The 27218-nt window shown below is 40.7% G+C and overlaps 1 protein-coding gene across 4 annotated transcripts in view; it reads right to left on the bottom strand.

Annotated features, from left to right (window-relative positions):
* LOC128685135 (myosin heavy chain, striated muscle) overlaps positions 1-27218 on the bottom strand; it is a 102260-nt gene that overhangs the window by 27699 nt on the left and 47343 nt on the right. For all 4 annotated transcript variants that reach the window (XM_053771671.2, XM_070101745.1, XM_053771672.2 and 1 more), the window contains exon 5: positions 882-974. In XM_053771671.2, the coding sequence (XP_053627646.2) occupies positions 882-974 (93 nt within the window). The remainder of the gene's footprint in view (positions 1-881; positions 975-27218) is intronic.

The following is a 27218-nucleotide window of genomic DNA, read 5'->3' as shown; positions in this document are numbered from 1 at the left end:
CATACTCTAACTTTAGCCTCACTATCCTCGTAAAAACTCTTCACTGCTTTCAGTAACCTACCTCCTACACCATACACCTGCAACATCCACCCTATCATACGCCACCCTGTCATACGCCTTTTCCAAATCCATAAATGCCACAAAGACCTCTTTAGCCTTATCTAAATACTGTTCACTTATATGTTTCACTGTAAACACCTGGTCCACACACCCCCTACCTTTCCTAAAGCCTCCTTGTTCATCTGCTATCCTATTCTCCGTCTTACTCTTAATTCTTTCAATAATAACTCTACCATACACTTTACCAGGTATACTCAACAGACTTATCCCCCTGGCTGAAGTGTTGAAAAAATTAATAATAATAATTATAATCTAGGTAGTAGGTTGGTAGACAGCAACCTCCCAGGGAGGTACTACCGTCCTACCAATTGAGTGTGGAACGAAAGCCTGTAATTGTTTTACATGATGGAAGGATTGCTGGTGTCCATTTTTCTGTCTCATATACATGCAAGATTTCAGGTATGTCTTGCTACTTCTACTTACACTTAGGTCACACTACACATACATGTACAAGCATATATATACACACCCCTCTGGGTTTTCTGCTATTTTCTTTCTAGTTCTTGTTCTTGTTTATTTCTTATCTCCATGGGGAAGTGGAACAGAATTCTTCCTCCGTAAGCCATGCGTGTCGTAAGAGGCAACTAAAATACCAGGAGCAAGGGGCTAGTAACCCCTTCTCCTGTATATATTACTAAATGTAAAAGGAGAAATTTTTGTTTTTCCTTTTTGGGCCACCCCGCCTCGGTGGGATACGGCCGGTGTGTTGAAAGAAAGAAAGAAGAATAATAATGAAAGTAATAATAATATAGTTGACTTACCTCTTCTTTCTCCTGCATGTGCTTCATCTTACCAACAACTTCTGCATTTTTCTGTTGCTCATTATGGAGGTGTTCTCTTAATGATGAAACTTCCTGCAATTTAAGCTTAACTTAACTTTAAATGATGATATATAAGGTAACAATATATATGGCACAGAGGGAAAAATTAATTTAAATACAGTAGTGTGTTTCACCATACACAGTGGTACCCTGAATTCTGAACAGCTCCCAACTCGAACAATTAGGAAAGTGTATTTTTCTAAGTCTTTTTGTAAGTGTATTTTTGGGGGTCTGAAATGGATTAATCAAATTTACATTATTCCTTATGGGAACAAATTCGTTCGGTAACGGCACTCGAACAGCGTTCTGAAACGAATTAAGGCTGAAATTTGAGGTACCACTGTACATGGCATATATTTATTCACAAAACCCTAAAAAGAAGAAGGTTTGTATTACATATATATCACTTATCATTGAGTGTCTGCTTCAAACGTGTATTTGCAAAACAGCAGAAAAACCCAAAATACATTAGTTTCACCCTGCCATGGGAAACCGAAACTAATGACAACGTCTCGGGTCAACTTAAGACCATTAACAAGTCACACAGACTGAAACATCATCATAAGTTTCAGTCTTCTATGCAAGTGTTATTTGTGCAAAGCCCTTACACGGTAGGGCCCCACTTTACGGCGTTGCACTAATAAGGACATTTCAAATTATAACCAAAACTTTCTATACAGCTTCCCCCACCTGACTTTCTAATACGGTCACCATGGCCCACCCAGTTTGTTTACATCCTCCATGACCACAACTCTCCATTATGTCTGGAAACATTCCAAAATTCCTAATGTTTTAAAGTTATTTCATATTTTATATATACGTACAGTGGAACCCCAGTTTTCGTCCAGTTCAAATATCGTACAAATCAGATTTCGACCACTTTATATGGCAAATTTTTATCCTGGGTTTCATACATCCACTTGGAAATCATCCGCAGCAAACAAGTTCTTATGGGCTACTCACATTCGTGATACTAGTACATAATAATAATCACTCTTGGGCATATTAAATGTCTTATTTTAGGTTAATATAGATATTTTCATTAATCCATATATGATATTTTCTTCAAAATTATATAAGAAACACGTTACATACAAAGCATATAAACATGCCTTTGTTACTCGTTCACTAAGAGTATCCCTCAAGTCTTAACGCCATAGTAATAATACTAATACGTAATAATAATCGTTTTTGGGCACATTAAATGTCTTATTTTAGGTTAATATAGACATTTTCATTAATTCATCTATGAATTTTTCTTCAAAATTATGCAAGAAACACATTACATAGCGTAAACAATGCGACCCAGACGGTGTGCTAGCCAGGCAGAGGGAAAACATTATGTTTTCTCTGGTCCAGCATCAGAGAAAATGCGTATGAATCTGCATTGGTCCAGTCAACGCCCTTAACCCTTTCAGGGTTTCGGATGTACTAGTAAGGCTTACGCACCAGGGTTTTTGACGTACTAGTACGCCTAAATTCTAGTGCCCTCAAATCTAGTGAGAGAAAGCTGGTAGGCCTACATATGAAAGAATGGCTCTATGTGGTCAGTGTGTGCAGTATAAAAAAAATCCTGCAGCACACAGTGCATAACGTGAAAAAAAAAAACTTTGACCGTGTTTTTGGATTAAAACAGCGACTTTGCACTGTATTTTCGTATGGTATTTATTATTGTATTCTGGTTTTCCTGATCTCATTTTATAGAATGGAAGACATATTACAGAAATTGAGATGATTTTGACTGGTTTTACAATGAAAAGTACCTTGAAATTGAGTCCAAAGTAGCAGAAATGTTCGATTTTTACCAAAGTTCAAAAGTGAACAAATCATGCTAAGCGTCCAATACACGTCAACTGGTGAGTCTAATATTCTTTCACAAGTGCGCCGATATTATTTATACCATTTCTACACTAATGCAGTAGTCTGCATAACAGTAAATCTTCTATTTTTTGTGAGAATAAAAATTCAAAGTGGAAAGCAAAAGAATGTAAGAGGGGCGTGGGGATGTGACTAATGAACAGAGGAAATGTTATTTTAGTGCCAGGAATGTCTTTCTTGTTTATTCTGGACCATATTTGGAAATTGGCATCTTTTGAAATTTGTGTGAAATTTGCAAAATTGCTAAATTCTGACCATTGTATTGGATAGTTGAAATCGGTAAATAGGTGGTTTCTTGTACTCATTCGATAGAAAAAAATGGAGTTCTAGTGAAACAGTTATGATTTTTGTCGACTAGTACACTGGAATTGGCCGAAAATAGGGCTCAAAATGGGCAAAATTGCCGATGCATAAACATAGTCGAGGCCACTAACTTCGCAAGAGCATAATTCCGTAAGTTTTCCATCAAATTTCATACTTTTGGTGTCATTATGATCGGGAAAAGATTCTCTATCTTTTCATAAGAAATTTTTTTTTTTTTTTTCTGAAATTTGGGCGACCCTGAGAACAAGTCTGGGAGAGGGCCTGGGGACCCTGAAAAGGTTAATACATAATGCTTTTGTTTACAATTCCTGGCATGAATTATTTAGTGAATTATTCAGTGAACATGGTATGTCAATGGTAATAATATGGCTCTGGGCCGCATTAACCCTTTCAGGGTCCATGCTGTAGATCTACGGCTATATGTTGAGGGTCCAAACAGTAGATCTACACCAAAATTCTAGCAGCGTCAAATTTAGCGCGAGAAGGTTGGTAGGCCTACATCTGAGAGAACGGACCCGCGTGATGTGTGTGCGCCGTAAACAAAAATTCTAGGCAACCACATGACATTGTGGGATCGCCGCCTCAGTAACCTTTGTTCACCATTTCTCGCCGCAAGGCAGCTCTCACTCTGAGGCGAACTGGGACACTCCTCTTCGTAACTGATAGTTCTGACTCTGATGGAAGTGGAAATGAAGAAGAATTCTATGGCTTTGATTGATCAGTGACCGAAAGTAATGACCAGGATATTGAAAATGGTGCAGAAAATCCTGACGATCCTCAACCTTCTACCTCTGGTGTGGGCACATCTCAGTCATGTTCAGTTGTACCTCGTCGCAAGAGAAAACTAACATTTTTGTGTGGCCAGGCTTCAGACTTCAGTAACGAGGATGATAGTGATGTGGACTGTGATTTTACTGCTCTTGATGATCATTCGAATAGTGATGGTGGGGATTCATATTCACCAGTGAAGCGTTGGTATATACGCCGCCACATGCGCTCGGGTAGTGTTCCGTATGCAGTGCCCAGGGGATGGAGTACATCCCATGGCCCTACACCAGGAATAGACAGTGAAAGCGAGGATGATGTGGCTACACTTGGCATGGATAGATCACAGGCATCAGTAGGTGGTGGTATTGGTGGTGATAGTGGTAGTGGTGATGGTAGTGCCACGGCCATGCATGACTCGCCAGCCCAGGCTGGGACCCATGCTGCTGACTCCTCAGCTCAAGAACAAAGCGGAGCGTCAGCCATCACCCCACCACAACTACAACCACAACCAGCTTATGATGTCCAGTATCCACCAGCAAACCGCATCTGAGATTGGCAGCAAAATCCCAATTTTGTTCCCAAGCTCCACTAGTTTGATGACTCTCAAAGTGGAATCCTACCAGCTTGTTCCCTTGGAAACATTGAAAATAAACTGGAATTCTTTAAACTATTTTTTGACCAGCCCTTGATGGAAACTATTGTCAGGGAAAGTAACAAGTATTTTGAGTACACCACGGCAAATACGATCATATCACCACAGTCAAGACTACACCAGTGGAAAGAGACAACTGTGGCTGAAATGTATTTGCTTTTTGCAACAATAACGCTTTTGCCCCATGTCTATAAGCATAGTATAAAATCATACTGGTCCACAGATCGGCTAATTTGTACCCCGGCCTTCAGTGAAATCATCCCAGTGAATAGGTTTATCTTACTGTTACGTATGTTGCACTTCTCTGACAAAACCAGGCCTGACAGAGGTGACAGGTTATACAAGATTAGAAATGTTTTTATGTATCTGAAACAAAAGTTTAACATGTACTTTTATCCATTCAAGAATCTTGTAATTGACGAGTCTTTGATTTTGTTCAAAGGTAGACTGTCGTTCAAGCAGTATATACCGAGCAAGAGGAAATGCTTTGGTATAAAACTGTTTGTACTTTGTGACTGTGACAGCGGCCTGGTATTGGATATTACTGTATACACAGGAAGTAAAACATTGAAAGATACCAGGATGTTACTGGGTATCTCATGTGATGTAGTGAGAAGCATGATGACACCTTATCTTGGTGAGGGGCATACATTAAATATGTACTGATAACTAGTACACAAGCCCTTTACTCAGTGATTTCTTGTGAGTGAACATGACAGATGTGTGTGGCACAGTGCATTCTAATTGTAAACATATGCCCAGGTTCAACGTAGGCACTTGTGCTGGCGAGGTGCAGGTGTTTACTGCCAATGACATCATGGCATTATGGTGGTATGACAAACGAGATGTTACATTGTTGACAACCATTCACTCTAACAAAATGCAAGACAGTGGCAAAGTTGATAGAGTGACTAATGAACGTATTCGAAAACCAGTGACAGTGATTGATTATACACAAAACAGGCGTTTGGTTGACAAATGTGACATGCAGATTGGCTTTGTGATTGTGTTTGTAAGAATTACAAGTGGTATATGAAACTTTTCTTCCATCTCATGGACATTTCAATGCTCAATGCATATAATATGTACCAAATGAAGACTGGCAACAGACCACCGTATGGTGAATTCTGTTCGTCTGTTGTCAGACAACTCATAATAAAATACCAGGTAACAACACCTACTATACAAAACCATCCTCGAACTCCTCAAGAAATACTCAAGAGTTTGAGGAGGAAAGGTGATCACTTCATAAAACAGCTTCCTGCAACTAAGAAGAAATTTGCTCAGAAGAGATGTGTTGTCTGTGCACAAACAAAATGAAGGCAACAAAGACGCAAAGACACTTGGTTTATGTGTGAGGAATGTAAGGTACCTCTGTGCATGGTACCTTGTTTCAAGGACTTCCACGGGCTGCAGCAGTTCTAGAAACATGTCCAGTGACTGTACATATGTAATTATATAATAGAACATTAGTATTACACAGCATTTGTGCATGTTTATTGTAGTAAACAATAGTGGTAAACAATATTATAATAACTTTAGTGCAGTTATTCTGTTCAATACAGTGTGTATATATATACATTATATACAGTATTGGTCTCACAGGCCACAAATGTTACTAGAAAAAGAAAAAAAGAGAAAAGAAAAGAAAAAAAGTATAAAAAACGTAAAATAAAGAAATGCGATTTTGCTGAAGTCGCTGATGTTGCCGCCACCCGGTCATTTTGGGTCAACTTCCCGCCTCTATAACTCGGTAAGTACTGATCAGAAAAATGTTTGTTTTTGTTTTATTACCTTCACAACTTTTTTTTTTTTTTAACAAGTCAGCCGTCTCCCACCGAGGCAGGGTGACCCAAAAAGTAAGAAAATCCCCAGAATGAAAATACTTTCATTATCATTCAACTCTTTCACCTCACTCACACATAATCACTGTTTTTGCAGAGGAGCTCAGAACACAACAGCTCAGAAGCATATACGTGTAAAGATACACAACATATCCCTCCAAACTGCCAATATCCCGAACCCCTCCTTTAGAGTGCAGGCATTGTACTTCCCATTTCCAGGACTCAAGTCTGGCTAAATAAAAATAACCGGCTTCCCTGAATCCCTTCACTAAATATTACCCTGCTCACACTCCAACAGATCGTCAGGTCCCAAATACCATTCGACTCCATTCACTTCTATCGAACATGCTCACGCACGCCTGCTGGAAGTCCAAGCCCCTTGCCCACAAAACCTCCCTTACCCCTTCCTTCCAACCTTTTCGAGGACGACCCCTAACCCGCCTTCCTTCCCCTACAGCTTTAAATGCTCTCCATGTCATTCTACTTTGATCCATTCTCTCTAAATGACCAAACCACCTCAACAACCCCTCTTTAGCCCTCTGACTAATACTTTTATTAACTCCACACCTTCTCCTAATTTCCACACTCCGAATTTTCTGCATAATATTTACACCACACATTGCCCTTAGGCAGGACATTTCCACTGCCTCCAACTGCCTCCTCACTGCTGCATTCACAACCCAAGCTTCACACCCATATAAGAGTGTTGGTACTACTATGCTTCCATACATTCCCTTCTTTGCCTCCATAGATAATGTTTTTTGTCTCCACATATACCTCAACACACCACTCACCTTTTTTCCCTCATCAATTCTATGATTAACCTCATCCTTCATAAATCCATCCGCCGACACGTCAACTCCCAAGTACAGTGGACCCCCGCATAACGATGGCATCACATAGCGATTAATCCGCATACCGCTTGCTTTATTCGCAAAAATTTTGCCGCGCATACCGATTAAAAACCCGCTCACCGATTTTCGTCCGAGACGCGTCCAATGTACGGCCTGAGCCACGCTCACATGTTCCGCCGGTGGCATTGTTTACCAGCCAGCCTCCGCGGTAACATCCAAGCATACAATCGGAATATTTTGTATTATTACAGTGTTTTCGGTGCTTTTTCTGGAAAATAAGTGACCATGGGCCCCAAGAAAGCTTCTAGTGCCAACCCTACAGCAATAAGGGTGAGAATTACAATAGAGATGAAGAAAAAGATCATTGATAAGTATGAAAGTGGAGTGCGTGTCTCCGAGCTGGCCAGGTTGTATAATAAACCCCAATCAACCATCGCTACTATTGGTGGTACAGCCGCTGCTGCTGCTGCACTGTCAGCTGCTGCTGCTGCTGTAGCATCGTCTGCTGCTGTAGCATCGTCTGCTGCTGCTGTAACATCGTCTGTTGCTGCTGTAGCGTCGTCTGTTGCTGCTGTACCACCGTCAGCTGCTGCTGCTGCTGTAGCATCGTCTGCTGCTGCTGTAACATCGTCTGTTGCTGCTGTAGCATCGTCTGTTGCTGCTGTACCACCGTCAGCTGCTGCTGCTGCTGTAGCATCGTCTGCTGCTGCTGTAACATCGTCTGTTGCTGCTGTAGCATCGTCTGCTGCTGCTGTAACATCGTCTGTTGCTGCTGTAGCATCGTCTGTTGCTGCTGTAGCATCGTCTGTTGCTGCTGTACCACCGTCAGCTGCTGCTGCTGCTGTAGCACCGTTGTTGGTGTGGCTTATTGAGAATACCAAGAAACAATTAACCCCAGAGGATTTGCCACCCAGGATAACCCAAAAAAGTCAGTGTCATCGAAGACTGTCTAACTTATTTCCATTGGGGTCCTTAATCTTGTCTCCCAGGATGCAACCCACACAAGTCTACTAACACCCAGGTGAACAGGGAAAAATGCCTGGAACTAGTGCTCATATTGGTGAATTTAAAGCCAGCAAAGGTTGGTTTGAGAGATTTAAGAATCGTAGTGGCATACACAGTGTGATAAGGCCTGTTCTGGAAGAAAATGCCAAACAGGACCTACAGTACTCAGGAGGAAAAGGCACTCCCAGGACACAGTGTCTCATCAGTCATTGCTGCATCTTCAATAAAGGTAAGTGTCATTTATTCTTCATTTAGTAGACTAGTACATGCACAATATATACTGTGCATGTACTACTCTACTATTGTGCATGTATCCTTCTCTTTGTGTGTGGGAAAATGTATATTTCATGTGGTAAAAAATTTTTTTTTTCATACTTTTCGGTGTCTTGCACGGATTAATTTTATTTCCATTATTTCTTATGGGGAAAATTCATTCACATACCGATTATTTCGCATAACAATTACCCCTCTTGCACGGATTAAAATCGTTATGCGGGGGTCCACTGTATCTGAAAATATTCACTTCTTCCATACTCCTCCTCCCCAATTTGATATCCAATTTTTCTTTATCTAAATCATTTGATACCCTCATCACCCTACTCTTTTCTATGTAATATTTAGTGAAGGGATTCAGGGAAACCGGTTATTTTTATATAGCCGGACTTGAGTCCTGGAAATGGGAAGTACAATGCCTGCACTATAAAGGAGGGGTTCGGTATATTGACAGTTTGGAGGGATATGTTGTGTATCTTTATACGTATATGCTTCTGAGCTGTTGTGTTCTGAGCACCTCTGCAAAAACAGTGATTAAGTGTGAGTGAGGTGAAAGTGTTGAATGATGATGAAAGTATTTTCTTTTTGGGGATTTTCTTTGTTTTTGGGTCACCCTGCCTCGGTGGGAGACGGCTGACTTGTTAAAAAAAAAAAAAAATAATAATAACACAAGAGAAGTTGCAAAGGTTGGTGGATGAATTTGGTAGGGTATGTAAAAGAAGAAAATTAAAAGTGAATATAGGAAAGAGTAAGGTTATGAGGATAACAAAAAGATTAGGTGATGAAAGATTGGATATCAGATTCGAGGGAGAGAGTATGGAGGAGGTGAATGTATTCAGATATTTAGGAGTGGACATGTCAGCAGATGGGTCTATGAAGGATGAGGTGAATCATAGAATTGATGAGGGGGAAAAAGGTAAGCGGTGCAAAGAGGGGAATGTATGAGAGTATAGTTGTACCAATACTCTTGTATGGGTGTGAAGCATGGGTGATGAATGTTGCAATGAGGAGAAGGCTGGAAGCAGTTGAGATGTCATACCATTCACACTGTCTTGCCAGAGGTATGCAGATATGACAGTTCAGATGTCCCTCCAAACAGTAAATATCTCAAATCCCTCTTTTAGAGTGCAAGCACTATACTTCTCACCTCCAGGACTCAAGTCTGGCTAACCAGTATATGAAATATAAGTGGATTTCATGTTTAGGCTTGGGTCCCATCCCCAACCAATCTCATATTACAAAATCCAAAAAATTCTGAAATCAGAGATGCTTCCTGCCCCAAGCATTTTAGATAAGGGATACTCAACCTGTACCATTTTTTTTTTTTTTAAATAAAAAGGAGTTGAAGACATTTTACCAAACAGAGAAAATATTAGACTTAGAACAAATTTCAACATGGTCCTATGATTCTCACAGCACTAGCTAAGCAGTCAGTCAATCTTAAAATTATGAGAGAAATTTAACAGAGAAAATGGTAACATCTGTCACATGTAACATTTGTCACGGAAAGGCCAACAGGGTAAGTAACATCTGTCACATTCCGTCAGGGTAGAGAAAAATTTTCCTCACTGTTAAACAGTTTTTCAGGTAGAGAAAAATTTTCCTCACTGTTAAACAGTTTTTCAATTTCTTTAAAAGTAAAAACTCCTAATAATTACTAATAAAAAGCAGAAGTAACAAAATAAATATTTATATTTTAGCCATAATATTTCACTACTTCCTGCAAACATACAGGGTCTAAAGCCATCAAAAAACAACAAAATTCCTTACAACAAAGGACTGCTCACGGAGTCAAATGCAATGTTTGCAGCATTCACAGAGACCCACATAAAGGATTATTATGACAACTATTACAACCCAGGAGTCCAAATGCCCTGTTATCCTGGGTGTAAAGGGAGCAAAATAAACACAGCAGAAAACTTCTGACTTAAATTATTCTTCACCAATTTAGAACAGAAGTATGTACACTTTATACACTATGTACAGCAATAGGTATTAGTGCACTCCACGGTAAGCAAGGCAGAATAGAAGCCACTAGAGAGCAGACCGTGCTTCAACCAGCTCTAGAATGGGAATGACAAGGGCAGACAGGAGAGTGGTACCCACATAACCTCTGCGATTGCCAAAACCATCTTCTCATTGGCTGGAACCTGGGTACTGGTTGAACGACCGTGCCCCATCGTCAACCCTCAGTCACCTGGTTCGCTGGTTGGGGAAGATAGCCTGTAAATGAGGATGTGTACATGCGCCGAATAAAGGTTACGTACTCTTGCATGCCACAACAACGAAATATGGATCCCAGGTTATAACCTATCCCGATGCGACAGACTAAACAGGCAACAAGGCAGGTTGGCCTGTAAGTCACAGTCGCTCATTTGCACAGAACTATTAAACACCTCAAATGATGTAGTTGAAGTTTTGGCGGTAAAGACTGAAAACCAAAACCTTGTCGTTGTGGTGGTATACAAGCCTCCAGATGCAACTTCCTAGCAATTCCAGGAGCAGCTTGTGAAAACTGACCACTGTCTAGAAAATCTCCCAACTCCTGCCCCAAACATCTTACTACTGGGAGATTTCAACTTGAGATGCCTAAAATGGAGGAGTATAGCAAACAATGTTTTAGCAGAGATCACCCCAGGAGGCACCCCAGATGAAAATTTACACACACACACGAACTATTAAATCTCTCCACCAAATTCACCTTAAACCAGCAAATAGTAGAGCCTACAAGACTAGAAAAAACGCTGGACCTCTTCTTCACTAACAACAATGATCTGATGCATAATATTACCATATCAAAGACAATACGCTCAGATCACAACACAATAGAGGCACAGACATGTATGCACAGGGCTCCTGACCAGCAAAATGTGAGCAGTCATGAAGGTTTCTTCATGAAATTCAATTTCAATAACAAAAACATGCAATGGGATCAAGTAAACCATGTCCTACATGAAACAAGCTGGGAAGAAGTTCTAAACAACACGGATCCGAACATTTGCCTTGAAAAAATGAATGTATGTGATAAGAAAGTGGTGGAAGTGTTGTTGTTGGGTTTATAATGGCCAATGAGAGAAGCCGTACATATTAGTGGTGGAGGAGGCTTCTGCCACCACCACTATCCACAAACAATATATGTTTTTTTTTATTTTATTATCACACTGGCCGATTCCCACCAAGGCAGGGTGGCCCGAAAAAGAAAAACTTTCACCATCATTCACTCCATCACTGTCTTGCCAGAAGGGTGCTTTACACTACAGTTTTTAAACTGCAACATTAACACCCCTCCTTCAGAGTGCAGGCACTGTACTTCCCATCTCCAGGACTCAAGTCCGGCCTGCCGGTTTCCCTGAATCCCTTCATAAATGTTACTTTGCTCACACTCCAACAGCACGTCAAGTATTAAAAACCATTTGTCTCCATTCACTCCTATCAAACACGCTCACGCATGCCTGCTGGAAGTCCAAGCCCCTCGCACACAAAACCTCCTTTACCCCCTCCCTCCAACCCTTCCTAGGCCGACCCCTACCCCGCCTTCCCTCCACTACAGACTGATACACTCTTGAAGTTATTCTGTTTCGCTCCATTCTCTCTACATGTCCGAACCACCTCAACAACCCTTCCTCAGCCCTCTGGACAACAGTTTTGGTAATCCCGCACCTCCTCCTAACTTCCAAACTACGAATTCTCTGCATTATATTCACACCACACATTGCCCTCAGACATGACATCTCCACTGCCTCCAGCCTTCTCCTCGCTGCAACATTCATCACCCATGCTTCACACCCATATAAGAGCGTTGGTAAAACTATACTCTCATACATTCCCCTCTTTGCCTCCAAGGACAAAGTTCTCTGTCTCCACAGACTCCTAAGTGCACCACTCACTCTTTTTCCCTCATCAATTCTATGATTCACCTCATCTTTCATAGACCCATCCGCTGACACGTCCACTCCCAAATATCTGAATACGTTCACCTCCTCCATACTCTCTCCCTCCAATCTGATATTCAATCTTTCATCACCTAATCTTTTTGTTATCCTCATAACCTTACTCTTTCCTGTATTCACCTTTAATTTTCTTCTTTTGCACACCCTACCAAATTCATCCACCAATCTCTGCAGCTTCTCTTCAGAATCTCCCAAGAGCACAGTGTCATCAGCAAAGAGCAGCTGTGACAACTCCCACCCTGTGTGTGATTCTTTATCTTTTAACTCCATATGTACATAATTATAAATAAGAAATATTTACCTTTTAATTTATGAATAAGGAATATTTACATTTTATTTTTTTTGTCTCCATAAATAATGTTTTTTGTCTCCACATATACCTCAATGCAGCACTCACCTTTTTTCCTTCATCAATTCTATGGTTAACCTCATCCTTCATAAATCCATTTGCTGACACGTCAACTCCCAAATATCTGAAAGCATTTACTTCTTCCATACTCCTCCTCTCCAATTTAATATCCAATTTTTTCTTTATCTAAATCATTTCATACCCTAATCACCTTACTCTTTTCTATGTTCACTTTCAACTTTCTACCTTGACACACACTCTCAAACTCGTCCACTAAACTTAGCAATTTTACTTTAGAATCTCCCATAGGCACAGTATCATCAGCAAAAAGTAACTGTGTCAATTCCCATTTTGTATTTGATTCCCCATAATTTAATCCCACCCCTCTCCCCAACACCCTAGCATTTACTTCTTTTACAACCCCATCTATAAATATATTAAATAACCATGGTGACATTACACATCCCTGTCTAAGACCTACTTTTATCGGGAAGTAGTGTCCCTCTCTTCTACACACCCTAACCTGAGCCTCACTATACTCATAAAAACTCTTTACAGCATTAAGTAACTTACTACCTATTTCACATACTGTACTTGCAACATCTGCCACTTTGCTCCCCTATCCACTATCATATGCCTTTTCTAAATCCATAAATGCATTGAAAACTTCCCTACCTTAATCAAAATACTGTTCACATATATGCTTCAATGTAAACACTTGATTTGTAGATGAATGGTTCAGAGAACCGACATGTTGATAAATTAGACACATGTGCAACTCTTGGGTATCTTTATTGAGGAAACGTTTCGCCACACAGTGGCTTCATCAGTCCATACAAAGGAGAATCTTGAAGAACAGAAGGAGAATGAGGTAATCAGTCCCTCAACCTTGAGTCGATGTGGTCAGTCCATCAATCTTGAGTAGAATATGGCATACATGCGGAGAAGGAGCTTATAAACCGATGGCAGGAGAGGTGCAGCAGACATAGGTGGTGTCACATTTGTTCAATGTGGAAGTAGGTCGTGCCCAAGAATTAGGCAAGCGAAGAATTCCCAAGTATTAAGATCTCCTTCTGTTCTTCAAGATTCTCCTTTGTATGGACTGATGAAGCCACTGTGTGGCGAAACGTTTCCTCAATAAAGATACCCAAGAGTTGCACGTGTCTAATTTTTTCAACATGTCGGTTCTCTGAACCATTCATCTACAAACCTGTCAGACACTGCAACTTCTTGGGATCTTAATACTTGGGAATTCTTCGCTTGCCTAATTCTTGGGCACGACCTACTTCCACATTGAACAAATGTGACACCACCTATGTCTGCTGCACCTCTCCTGCCAACGGTTTATAAGCTCCTTCTCCGCACGTATGCCGTATTCTACTCAAGATTGATGGACTGACCACATCGACTCAAGGAAACAAGCAGGTTGCAACACTAGGGTTGGAAACAGTAAATGTATAAAAGGCATTCAGCATGAAGTTATAAATAAAGACAATAGAACAGGTCAGCAAACAAAGGGGGACAGCAGAGGGCAGCAAGGGACTAGCTCCCTTAAGGTTTACTATACTAATAGCAGGAGTGTTAGAAATAAGATAGATGAGCTAAGATTAATTGCAAGTGCAGGAAACATAGATATTATTGCTATAACAGAGACCTGGCTCAATCTGAAAGATAGAGAGATGCCCTCTGAATGTCACATACAAGGCTATAAATTATTCCACACTGACAGGGTCAACAGGAAAGGTGGTGGAGTAGCGATGTATGTCAGAGACAATTTAAATTGTTGTGTTAGACAAGATATTAAATTAGAAGCGTCAGCCACTGAATCTGTTTGGTTACAGCTTCTCGAGGGCCGAGAAAAACTAATTTTGGGTGTGATTTACAGGGCCCCAAATCTTGATAGGGAGTGCAGTAAACTTCTATGGGACGAAATTCGTAAGGCATCTACATACGAAAATGTTGTGCTAATGGGAGATTTCAACTATAGACAGATTGACTGGAGCAATTTGACAGGAAATTTAGAGTCGGGTGACTTTCTTGATACGATCCAGGATTGTTTTTTAAAACAGTTTGTGACAGAGCCAACTAGGGGAAATAACCTCCTTGACTTGGTTCTTGCCAGTAGGGAAACACTAATTAATAATCTTGAGGTTAATGATGAGCTTGGGGAGAGTGATCACAAATCACTCAGTTTTAACATATCATGGAATTCCCCTAATAATGGCAATCAAGTCTCCGTCCCTGACTTTCGCTTGGCTGATTTCATAGGACTGAAAAATTACTTAGGTGGGCTGAACTGGAATGACCTGACTAGGGGTCAGGTAGGTGGTGATGGTTGCCGATATGATGCTTTCCAAGGCATAGTTCTAGCTGCTCAGTCAAATTATGTTCCAAATAGGGAAATCAGATCAAACAAAAATGATCCTAAATGGATGAACAATAGATTAAAATATCTGATTGGTCAAAAGAGAGGCATATATAGGCAAATCAAAAGAGGAGAGGGGCAATTAAGAAATCGATATATTCAGTTAAAGAGAGAAATAAAAAAGGGAATTAGAAAAGCAAATAGAGATTATGAGGTTAAAGTTGCAAGAGAATCGAAGACTAACCCAAAAGGATTCTTTCAGGTATACAGAAGTAAGATCAGGGACAAGATAGGCCCACTCAAAAGTTCCTCGGGTCAGCTCACTGACAGTGATAAGGAAATGTGTAGAATTTTTAACACATACTTCCTCTCAGTTTTTACACAGGAGGATACCAGCGATATTCCAGTAATGATAAATTATGTAGAACAGGACGATAATAAACTGTGCACTATTAGGGTCACAAGTGACATGGTCCTTAGGCAAATAGATAAATTAAAACCTAACAAATCCCCAGGCCCTGATGAACTGTATGCAAGGGTTCTAAAGGAATGTAAAGAGGAGCTTAGCACGCCTTTGGCTAATCTTTTCAACATATCACTACAAACTGGCATGGTGCCAGATAAGTGGAAAATGGCAAATGTGATACCTATTTTCAAAACAGGTGACAGGTCCTTAGCTTCGAACTATAGACCAATAAGCCTAACCTCCATAGTGGGAAAATTTATGGAATCAATAATTGCCGAGGCAGTTCGTAGCCACCTTGAAAAGCATAAATTAATCAACGAATCTCAGCATGGTTTTACAAAGGGGCGTTCCTGCCTTACGAATTTATTAACTTTTTTCACTAAGGTATTTGAGGAGGTAGATCATGGTAATGAATATGATATTGTGTATATGGACTTCAGTAAGGCTTTTGACAGGGTCCCACATCAGAGACTATTGAGGAAAATTAAAGCACATGGAATAGGAGGAGAAATTTTTTCCTGGATAGAGGCATGGTTGACAAATAGGCAGCAGAGAGTTTGCATAAATGGGGAGAAATCAGAGTGGGGAAGCGTCACGAGCGGTGTTCCACAGGGGTCAGTGTTGGGCCCCCTGCTGTTCACAATCTACATAAACAACATAGATGAGGGCATAAAGAGCGACATCGGCAAGTTTGCCGATGACACCAAAATAGGCCGTCGAATTCATTCTGACGAGGACATTCGAGCACTCCAGGAAGATTTGAATAGACTGATGCAGTGGTCGGAGAAGTGGCAGATGCAGTTTAATATAGACAAATGCAAAGTTCTAAATGTTGGACAGGACAATAACCATGCCACATATAAACTAAATAATGTAGATCTTAATATTACGGATTGCGAAAAAGATTTAGGAGTTCTGGTTAGCAGTAATCTGAAACCAAGACAACAGTGCATAAGTGTTCGCAATAAAGCTAATAGAATCCTTGGCTTCATATCAAGAAGCATAAATAATAGGAGTCCTCAGGTTGTTCTTCAACTCTATACATCCTTGGTTAGGCCTCATTTAGATTATGCTGCACAGTTTTGGTCACCGTATTACAGAATGGATATAAATTCTCTGGAAAATGTACAAAGGAGGATGACAAAGATGATCCCATGTATCAGAAACCTTCCCTATGAGGATAGACTAAGGGCCCTGAAACTGCACTCTCTAGAAAGACGTAGAATTAGGGGGGATATGATTGAGGTGTATAAATGGAAGACAGGAATAAATAAAGGGGATGTAAATAGTGTGCTGAAAATATCTAGCCTAGACAGGACTCGCAGCAATGGTTTTAAGTTGGAAAAATTCAGATTCAGGAGGGATGTAGGAAAGTACTGGTTTGGTAATAGAGTTGTGGATGAGTGGAACAAACTCCCAAGTACCGTTATAGAGGCCAGAACGTTGTGTAGCTTTAAAAATAGGTTGGATAAATACATGAGTAGATGTGGGTGGGTGTGAGTTAGACCTGATAGCTTGTGCTACCAGGTCGGTTGCCGTGTTCCTCCCTTAAGTCAGTGTGACCTGACCTGACTAGGTTGGGTGCATTGGCTTAAGCCGGTAGGAGACTTGGACCTGCCTCGCATGGGCCGGTAGGCCTTCTGCAGTGTTCCTTCGTTCTTATGTTCTTCTTCTTATGTTCTTAAGGTTGAGGGACTGATTACCTCATTCTCCTTCTGTTCTTCAAGATTCTCCTTTGTATGGACTGATGAAGCCACTGTGTGGCGAAACGTTTCCTCAATAAAGATACCCAAGAGTTGCACATGTGTCTAATTTATCAAACACTTGATTTACACATCCCCTACCCACTCTAAAACCTCCTTGCTCATCCGCAATCCTACATTTTGTCTTACCTCTAATTCTTTCAATAATAACCTGGTATACTCAGTAAACTCATTCCTCTATAATTTTTACAATCTCTCTTGTCCCCCTTCCCTTTATATAAAAGAATTATAAATGCTCTCTGCCAACCCCTAGGTACATTCCCCTCTTTCATACATTTATTAAACAAAAATGCCAACCACTCAACACTATATCCCCCCCCCACTGCTTTTAACATTTCTGTCATGATCCCGTCAGTTCCAGCTGCTTTACCCCCTTTCATTCTACGTAATGCCTCACGCACCTCCCCCACATTCACATCCTGCTCTTCTTCACTCCTAAAAAATGGTATACCTCCCTGGCAAGTGCATGAAATTACCGCCTCCCTTTCTCCGTCGACATTTAAAAGTTCCTCAAAATATTCTCGCCATCTACCCAATACCTCCATCTCCCCCATCTACTAACTCCCCTACTCTGTTTTTAACTGACAAATCCATTCGTTCCCTAGGCTTTCTTAACTTATCTCACTCCAAAATTTTTTCTTATTTTCATCAAAATTTCTTGACAGTGCCTCTCCCACTCTATCATCTGCTCTCCTTTTACGCTCTCTCGCCACTCTCTTCATCTTTCTTTTACTCTCCACATACTCTGCTCTTCTTGTAACACTTCTGCTTTGTAAAAACTTCTCATTAGCTACCTTTTTCTCTTTTATCACACCCTTTACTTCATCATTCCACCAATCACTCCTCTTTCCTCTTGCACCCACGCTCCTATAGCCACAAACTTCTGCCCCACATTCTAATACCTTTGAAGAGTTTCGAGAGTTTATGTACTCTCTGAGCCTGGCAATGGGCCAGGCTCGTCTGGTGCTTGCCTGGTCAAACAGGCTGTTGCTGCTGGAGCCCCGCTGCCCCACATTTCCATCACAGCCTGGTTGATCTGGCACCTAGTGAAGATACTTGTCCAGTTTCCTCTTGAAGGCTTCTACACTGGTTCCAGCTGTGTTTCTGATATCTTCTTGTAAGATGTTAAATAGTCTGGGACCCCAGAGGTTGATACAGTGTTTCCTTATTGTTCCCACTGCACCCCTGCTCTTCACTGGGTTTATTTTACACTTCCTCCCATATTTCTCACTCCAATATGTTGTTATGGCAGTGTGCAGATTTGGGACCAAGCCCTCGAGTACCTTCCAGGTATATATTATCATGTACCTCTCTCTCCTCTGCTGCAATGAATACATGTTCAAGACTTGCAAGCGTTCCCAGTAGTTTAGGTGCTTTACAGGCTCAATGTGAGCCATAAAAGATCTCTATTTGTTCCAGCTCAGATATTTCTCCTGCCTTGAACGGGGCAGTAAGCAATGAGGGAGCACTAGCGACTTGAAGAGTGTCACCATCGGCATTACAGTGGACCCTCGACCAACGATATTAATTGGTACCCAAGAACGAATATCGTTAGTTAAGTTTTTTTATCGTTAGTCGAGGCAACATGTTAGAGTTAACATATATCGTCAGTCGAATTTAACGTTAGACGATGCCATCGTTGGTCGAGGGTCCACTGTATTCCCCTTGTTTTGAAAGTTCTTAATACCCACCCCGTCATCTTCCTGGCTGTCATGATCCTTGTCTTGTCGTGGTCTTTAAAAGAAAGGTCCACTGATATAATTATTCCTAAGTCTTTTACATGTTCCTTACGTTCTATTTGGTGACCCTCTTGAGTTTTGTATATAGTGCTCCTTTTGAGTTCTTCATTCTTTCCATACCTAAGTAGCTGGAACTTATCTCCATTGAACGTCATGTTGTTCTCCAATGCCCACTGGAAAACCCTGTTTATGTCTTCCTGTACTTTTTCAGTGTCCTCTACCATACTGACTTTCATGCTTATTGAAGTGTCATCTGCAAATGATGATACAAAAGTGTGCCGGGTGTTTTTGTCTGTCTGCTATGAGGATGAGAAACAGCAGAGGTGCCAGGACAGTGTCTTGGGGCACTGAGCTTTTGACCTTGCTGATGCTGGATCTTGCCCTGTTCACTACTACTATTTGTGTTGTGTGTGTTAGGAAACCGAAAATCCATCTGTCTACCTTCCCCGTAATGCCCATGGCCTTCATTTTGTGCGCTATCACTCCATGATCGCATTTGTCAAACGCCTTTGCAAAATCCGTGTAAATCACATCTGCTTTTTGGTCATCTTCCAATGCCTCCGTAATTCTGTCATAATGGTTCAGCAGCTGTGACAGACATGATCATCCGGCTCTAAAACCATGCTGGTTCGGGTTATGTTGGTTGTGCTGGTCCATGAAATTTGTGATCTGCCATCTCATCACTCTTTCGAAGATTTTTATGATGTGAGAGGTTAGGGCTACCGGTCTGTAATTTTTAGCTAGCGCTCTACTACCTCCCTTATGCAAAGGAGCTATGTCTACACTCTTTAAGGCCTCCGGTATTTCACCTAGATCTAAGCTCTTTCTCCAAAGAATACTGAGGGCTCGTGCTAGTAGTACTTTGCACTTCTTTATAAACAGAGTATTCCATGAATCTGGTCCAGGTGCTGAGTGAGTGGGCATGTTTTCCATTTCTTTTTCAAAATCTATGGGATTTGTACTAATGTCAGTTGGTTGGTCTGCACGGCCTTCTTCTGGAGTGAAAAATATTTCTGCATTTTCTACCTTGCTGTCATTTAGTGGGTTGCTGAACACCGACTCATACTATTCTTTTAGAATTTCACTCATTTCCTGTTCGTTGTCAGTATACGAGTCCCCTCTCAGTAGTGCTCCAATTCTATAGGTAGCTCTTAGCCTGGATTTTGCGTAGGAATAGAAATATTTTGGGTTTCTTGCAAAACCCTGTATGGCCCTTTGTTCCCTTTGTACTTCTTCTGTGAGGTATGACATCCTAAGTTTTTGCCCTAATTCAGAGACCACTCTGCTAAGTCATACTTTCCTCTGTTGTAGCATATTTGTGTTTTTAAGCAGTCCAGTAACCCTTTTCTTCTTCTGTACCATCTCCTACACTCTCTCTCTATATCTGACCTTCTGGTGGGGATTTAGGGTGCTCATGTCTGATTCCCAGGGTATGTCTGATAGCTCTTGGTTTATTTTTTCCCAGTCAATTCTATGGTTGTTAAAATTAAACTTACTGAACATCCCATCTCTAACTTTAGTGATGCAGTTTCCTACCCCTGAGTTAATACTAGTTTGAACCTCTATGATGTTATGATCAGAGTATATAGTTTTTGTAACTGTTATGTCTCTGATCAGTCCCTAGTTGTTTGTGAATATCAAATTCAGGGTATTTTCATTTCTGGTGGGATCAATTACCTGTTGGTTTAGAGTACTTTTCACAAAGCCTCATCAGTTTCTTGGTATGTGCCTGTTGAGCCAGGGTGCTAATACTGCATTTTTAAAACTATCCCAACCCTCTTCAACCCCCCCACTACTCATACTTGCAGTAGCCCACCTTTCTGCCAATAGTTGCTTATATTTCACCCGAACTTCCTCCTCCCTTAGTTTATACACTTTCACCTCTCTCTTACTTGTTGTTGCTATTTTCCTCTTGTCCCATCTACCTCTTACTCTAACTGTAGCTACAACTAAATAATTATCCGATATATCAGTTGCCTCTCTATAAACATGTACAACCTGAAGCCTACTCATCAACCTTTTATCCACCAATATATAATCTAACAAACTACTTTCATTACGTGCGATATAATACCTTGTATATTTATCCTCTTTTTCATAAAATATGTATTACTTATTACCTAACCTCTTTCTACACATAGCTCAATTAAAGGGTCCCCATTTTCATTTACCCCTGGCACCCCAAATTTACCTACTACTCCCTCCACAACATTTTTACCCACTTTAGCACTGAAATCCCCAACCACAAGTACTCTCACACTTGGTTCAAAACTCCCCACACACTCACTCAACATTTCCCAAAATCTCTCTCTCTCCTCTACACTTCTCTCTTCTCCAGGTGCATATACGCTTACTATAACCCACTTTTCAAAACCAACCTTTATTTTACTTCACATAATCCTTGAATTAATACATTTATACTCCCTCTTTTCTTGCCATAGCTTATCCTTCAACATTATTGCTACTCCTTCTTTAGCTCTAACTCTATTTGAAACCCCTGACCTAATCCAATTTACTTCTCTCCACTGAAACTCTCCCGCCTCCTCAGCTTTACTCACGAAATCGTAATGACACGATTGCAAACAAACCATACCACGGGCGGGATTGAACCCGTGGTCTGGAGTTTTGAGACTCTCTGACCACGGGTTCAATCCCGCCCATGGTATGGTTTCCTTCAGCTTTGTTTAACTTAAAGCCAGGACATCCAGCTTCTTCTCATTCATAACATCCATAATCATCTCTTTCTTATCATTCGCACAACATCCCCGCACATTCAGACTTCCCACTTTGACAATTTTCTTCTTTTTCTTACTTTTAGTAATCTGTACAGGAAAAGGGGGTTACTAGCCCATTGTTCCCGGCATTTTAGTTGACTTTTAAAAAAAGCATGGCTTACGGAGGAAAGATTCTTATTCCACTTCCCCATGGATATAAAAGGAAAAGTAATAAGAACAAGAATTATTAAGATAAAACCAAAGAAAACTCAGATGTGTGTGCAAAAATAAACATGTACATGTATGTGTAGTGTGACCTAAGTGTAAGCAGAAGTAGCAAGACGTACCTGTAATCTTGCATATTTATGAGACAGACAAAAGACACCAGCAATGTATGAAAGTACAGTGGTACCAACACTCTTATATGGGTGTGAAACTTGAGTTGTAAATGCTGCAGTGAGGAGGCAGTTGGAGGCAGTGGAGATGTCCTGTCTCAGGGCAATGTGTGGTGTAAATATTATGCAGAGAATTCGGAGTGTGGAAATTAGGAGAAGGTGTGGAGTTAATAAAAATATTAGTCAGAGGGCTGAAGAGTGATTGTTGAGGTGGCTTGGTCGTTTAGAGAGAATGGATCAAAGTAGAACGACATGGGGAGAGTATATATCTGTAGGAGAAGGAAGGAGGGGTAGGGGTCACCCTCAAAAAGGTTGGAGGGAGGGGGTAAAGGAGGTTTTGTGGGCGAGTGGCTTGAACTTTCAGCATGCTTGAGTGTGTTAGATAGGAGTGAATGGAGACAAATGGTATTTGGGACCAGACGAGCTGTTGGAGTGTGAGCAGGGTAATATTTAGTAAAGGGATTCAGGGAAACCGGTTATTTTTATACATGTATAGCCGGACTTGAGTACTGGAAATGGGAAGTACAATGCCTGCACTTTAAAGGAGGGGTTAGGATATTGGCAATTTGGAGGGACAGGTTGTATATCTTTATACGTACAGTAGGGCCCCGCTTTATGGCGTTTCGCCTTACGGCATTCCGCTAATATGGCGATGTCAAATTATGGCCAAAATTTGCTAGACGGCAAGTGGTCTTTCAAATACGGCGCACCCCACCTAGTTTGTTTACATTCTCCGTGACCACATCTATTATGTCAGGAAACTTTCCAAAATTTCAAGTGTCTTAAAGTTACTGCATATTTTATAAGTACTCTGATAATTATAATTAAGTGTACCTGTACCTAAATATACTTACACACTGTGCTGGTGTGCAGGTACACATTAAAATCGCTAAGTCTCTCTCTACTCATGACGCCAACACCACGTAATAATAATCACTCTTGGGCACACTAAATGTCTTATTTTACATTAATATAGGCATTTTCATTAATCCATCTACGATATTTTCCTCAAAATTATATATGAAACCCGTTACATAGCATATAAACATGATGCATACACTCACAGAATAAAAATTGATGTAAATATGAGATTTGTTTACAAAGCAGCTGTGTAGGTAGTGTCGGAAGAATTACGTTTTCTCTAGTCAAACTGGGGGATAACTGTAGAAGTTTTCTTTTCGTATGCCTTTACTCTATATATAGCAATTCATGACCCTTGTGGGTTTAGTGCTTTTTATAATAATAATAATAATAATAATAATAATAATAATAACAATAAGAACATAAGAACATAAGAACGAAGGAACACTGCAGAAGGCCTACTGGCCCATGCGAGGCAGGTCCAAGTCCCTACCGGCTTAAGCCAATGCACCCAACCTAGTCAGGTCAGGTCACATTGAGTTAAGGGAGGAACACGGCAACCGACCTGTTAGCACAAGCTATCAGGTCTAACTCACACCCACCCACATCTACTCATGTATTTATCCAACCTATTTTTAAAGCTACACAACGTTCTGGCCTCTATAACGGTACTTGGGAGTTTGTTCCACTCATCCACAACTCTATTACCAAACCAGTACTTTCCTATATCCCTCCTGAATCTGAATTTTTCCAACTTAAAACCATTGCTGCGAGTCCTGTCTAGGCTAGATATTTTCAGCACACTATTTACATCCCCTTTATTTATTCCTGTCTTCCACTTATAAACCTCAATCATATCCCCCCTGATTCTACGTCTTTCTAGAGAGTGCAGTTTCAGGGCCCTTAGTCTATCCTCATAGGGAAGGTTTCTGATACATGGGATCATCTTTGTCATCCTCCTTTGTACATTTTCCAGAGAATTTATATCCATTCTGTAATACGGTGACCAAAACTGTGCAGCATAATCTAAATGAGGCCTAACCAAGGATGTATAGAGTTGAAGAACAACCTGAGGACTCCTATTATTTATGCTTCTTGATATGAAGCCAAGGATTCTATTAGCTTTATTGCGAACACTTATGCACTGTTGTCTTGGTTTCAGATTACTGCTAACCAGAACTCCTAAATCTTTTTCGCAATCCGTAATATTAAGATCTACATTATTTAGTTTATATGTGGCATGGTTATTGTCCTGTCCAACATTTAGAACTTTGCATTTGTCTATATTAAACTGCATCTGCCACTTCTCCGACCACTGCATCAGTCTATTCAAATCTTCCTGGAGTGCTCGAATGTCCTCGTCAGAATGAATTCGACGGCCTATTTTGGTGTCATCGGCAAACTTGCCGATGTCGCTCTTTATGCCCTCATCTATGTCGTTTATGTAGATTGTGAACAGCAGGGGGCCCAACACTGACCCCTGTGGAACACCGCTCGTGACGCTTCCCCACTCTGATTTCTCCCCATTTATGCAAACTCTCTGCTGCCTATTTGTCAACCATGCCTCTATCCAGGAAAAAATTTCTCCTCCTATTCCATGTGCTTTAATTTTCCTCAATAGTCTCTGATGTGGGACCCTGTCAAAAGCCTTACTGAAGTCCATATACACAATATCATATTCATTACCATGATCTACCTCCTCAAATACCTTAGTGAAAAAAGTTAATAAATTCGTAAGGCAGGAACGCCCCTTTGTAAAACCATGCTGAGATTCGTTGATTAATTTATGCTTTTCAAGGTGGCTACGAACTGCCTCGGCAATTATTGATTCCATAAATTTTCCCACTATGGAGGTTAGGCTTATTGGTCTATAGTTCGAAGCTAAGGACCTGTCACCTGTTTTGAAAATAGGTATCACATTTGCCATTTTCCACTTATCTGGCACCATGCCAGTTTGTAGTGATATGTTGAAAAGATTAGCCAAAGGTGTGCTAAGCTCCTCTTTACATTCCTTTAGAACCCTTGCATACAGTTCATCAGGGCCTGGGGATTTGTTAGGTTTTAATTTATCTATTTGCCTAAGGACCATGTCACTTGTGACCCTAATCGTGCACAGTTTATTATCGTCCTGTTCTACATAATTTATCATTACTGGAATATCGCTGGTATCCTCCTGTGTAAAAACTGAGAGGAAGTATGTGTTAAAAATTCTACACATTTCCTTATCACTGTCAGTGAGCTGACCCGAGGAACTTTTGAGTGGGCCTATCTTGTCCCTGATCTTACTTCTGTATACCTGAAAGAATCCTTTTGGGTTAGTCTTCGATTCTCTTGCAACTTTAACCTCATAATCTCTTTTTGCTTTTCTAATTCCCTTTTTTATTTCTCTCTTTAACTGAATATATCGATTTCTTAATTGCCCCTCTCCTCTTTTGATTTGCCTATATATGCCTCTCTTTTGACCAATCAGATATTTTAATCTATTGTTCATCCATTTAGGATCATTTTTGTTTGATCTGATTTCCCTATTTGGAACATAATTTGACTGAGCAGCTAGAACTATGCCCTGGAAAGCATCATATCGGCAACCATCACCACCTACCTGACCCCTAGTCAGGTCATTCCAGTTCAGCCCACCTAAGTAATTTTTCAGTCCTATGAAATCAGCCAAGCGAAAGTCAGGGACGGAGACTTGATTGCCATTATTAGGGGAATTCCATGATATGTTAAAACTGAGTGATTTGTGATCACTCTCCCCAAGCTCATCATTAACCTCAAGATTATTAATTAGTGTTTCCCTACTGGCAAGAACCAAGTCAAGGAGGTTATTTCCCCTAGTTGGCTCTGTCACAAACTGTTTTAAAAAACAATCCTGGATCGTATCAAGAAAGTCACCCGACTCTAAATTTCCTGTCAAATTGCTCCAGTCAATCTGTCTATAGTTGAAATCTCCCATTAGCACAACATTTTCGTATGTAGATGCCTTACGAATTTCGTCCCATAGAAGTTTACTGCACTCCCTATCAAGATTTGGGGCCCTGTAAATCACACCCAAAATTAGTTTTTCTCGGCCCTCGAGAAGCTGTAACCAAACAGATTCAGTGGCTGACGCTTCTAATTTAATATCTTGTCTAACACAACAATTTAAATTGTCTCTGACATACATCGCTACTCCACCACCTTTCCTGTTGACCCTGTCAGTGTGGAATAATTTATAGCCTTGTATGTGACATTCAGAGGGCATCTCTCTATCTTTCAGATTGAGCCAGGTCTCTGTTATAGCAATAATATCTATGTTTCCTGCACTTGCAATTAATCTTAGCTCATCTATCTTATTTCTAACACTCCTGCTATTAGTATAGTAAACCTTAAGGGAGCTAGTCCCTTGCTGCCCTCTGCTGTCCCCCTTTGTTTGCTGACCTGTTCTATTGTCTTTATTTATAACTTCATGCTGAATGCCTTTTATACATTTAATGTTTCCAACCCTAGTGTTGCAACCTGCTTGTTTCCCACACACACCCATACCTCTATCTTCCATCAGTTTAAAATCATAGGCATTTCACCAATGGCCTTCTCAATCGAGTCTGCAAGTGCTACCACCCCTGCCCCAGAGAGATGAACCCCATCCCTTGCATACATATCATGTTTGCCATAAAAGTTGTTCCAGTTGTCAATGAATGGGATTGCAAGCTCCTTGCAGTATCTGTCTAGCCAGCAATTTACACCAATTGCCCTAGACAACCATTCATTTCCTACTCCCCTTCTAGGCAAGATGCTACATATGATTGGGATCCCTCCCTTAGACTTAATGAAATCTATAGCTGACCTGTACTTATCTAGCAGCTCTTCTCTCCTACCCTTCCCAATATCATTTCCACCAGCACTGAGACAGATAATGGGCTTGTTCCCATTACCTGACATGATATTATCCAGTCTGTTGACAATGTCCCCAACACCAGCTCCAGGGAAGCACACTCTATCTCTCATCTTCTTATTCCTATTACAAAAAGCACGGTCAACATATCTTACCTGAGAGTCACCAACCACAAGAATGCGCTTACCTTCATTAGCAGGGGC

The sequence above is a fragment of the Cherax quadricarinatus genome, chromosome 5, assembly GCF_038502225.1.
Source record: "Cherax quadricarinatus isolate ZL_2023a chromosome 5, ASM3850222v1, whole genome shotgun sequence".
NCBI classification, from domain to species: Eukaryota; Metazoa; Arthropoda; class Malacostraca; order Decapoda; family Parastacidae; genus Cherax; species Cherax quadricarinatus.
This window is presented reverse-complemented; position numbering and strand designations above follow the sequence as displayed.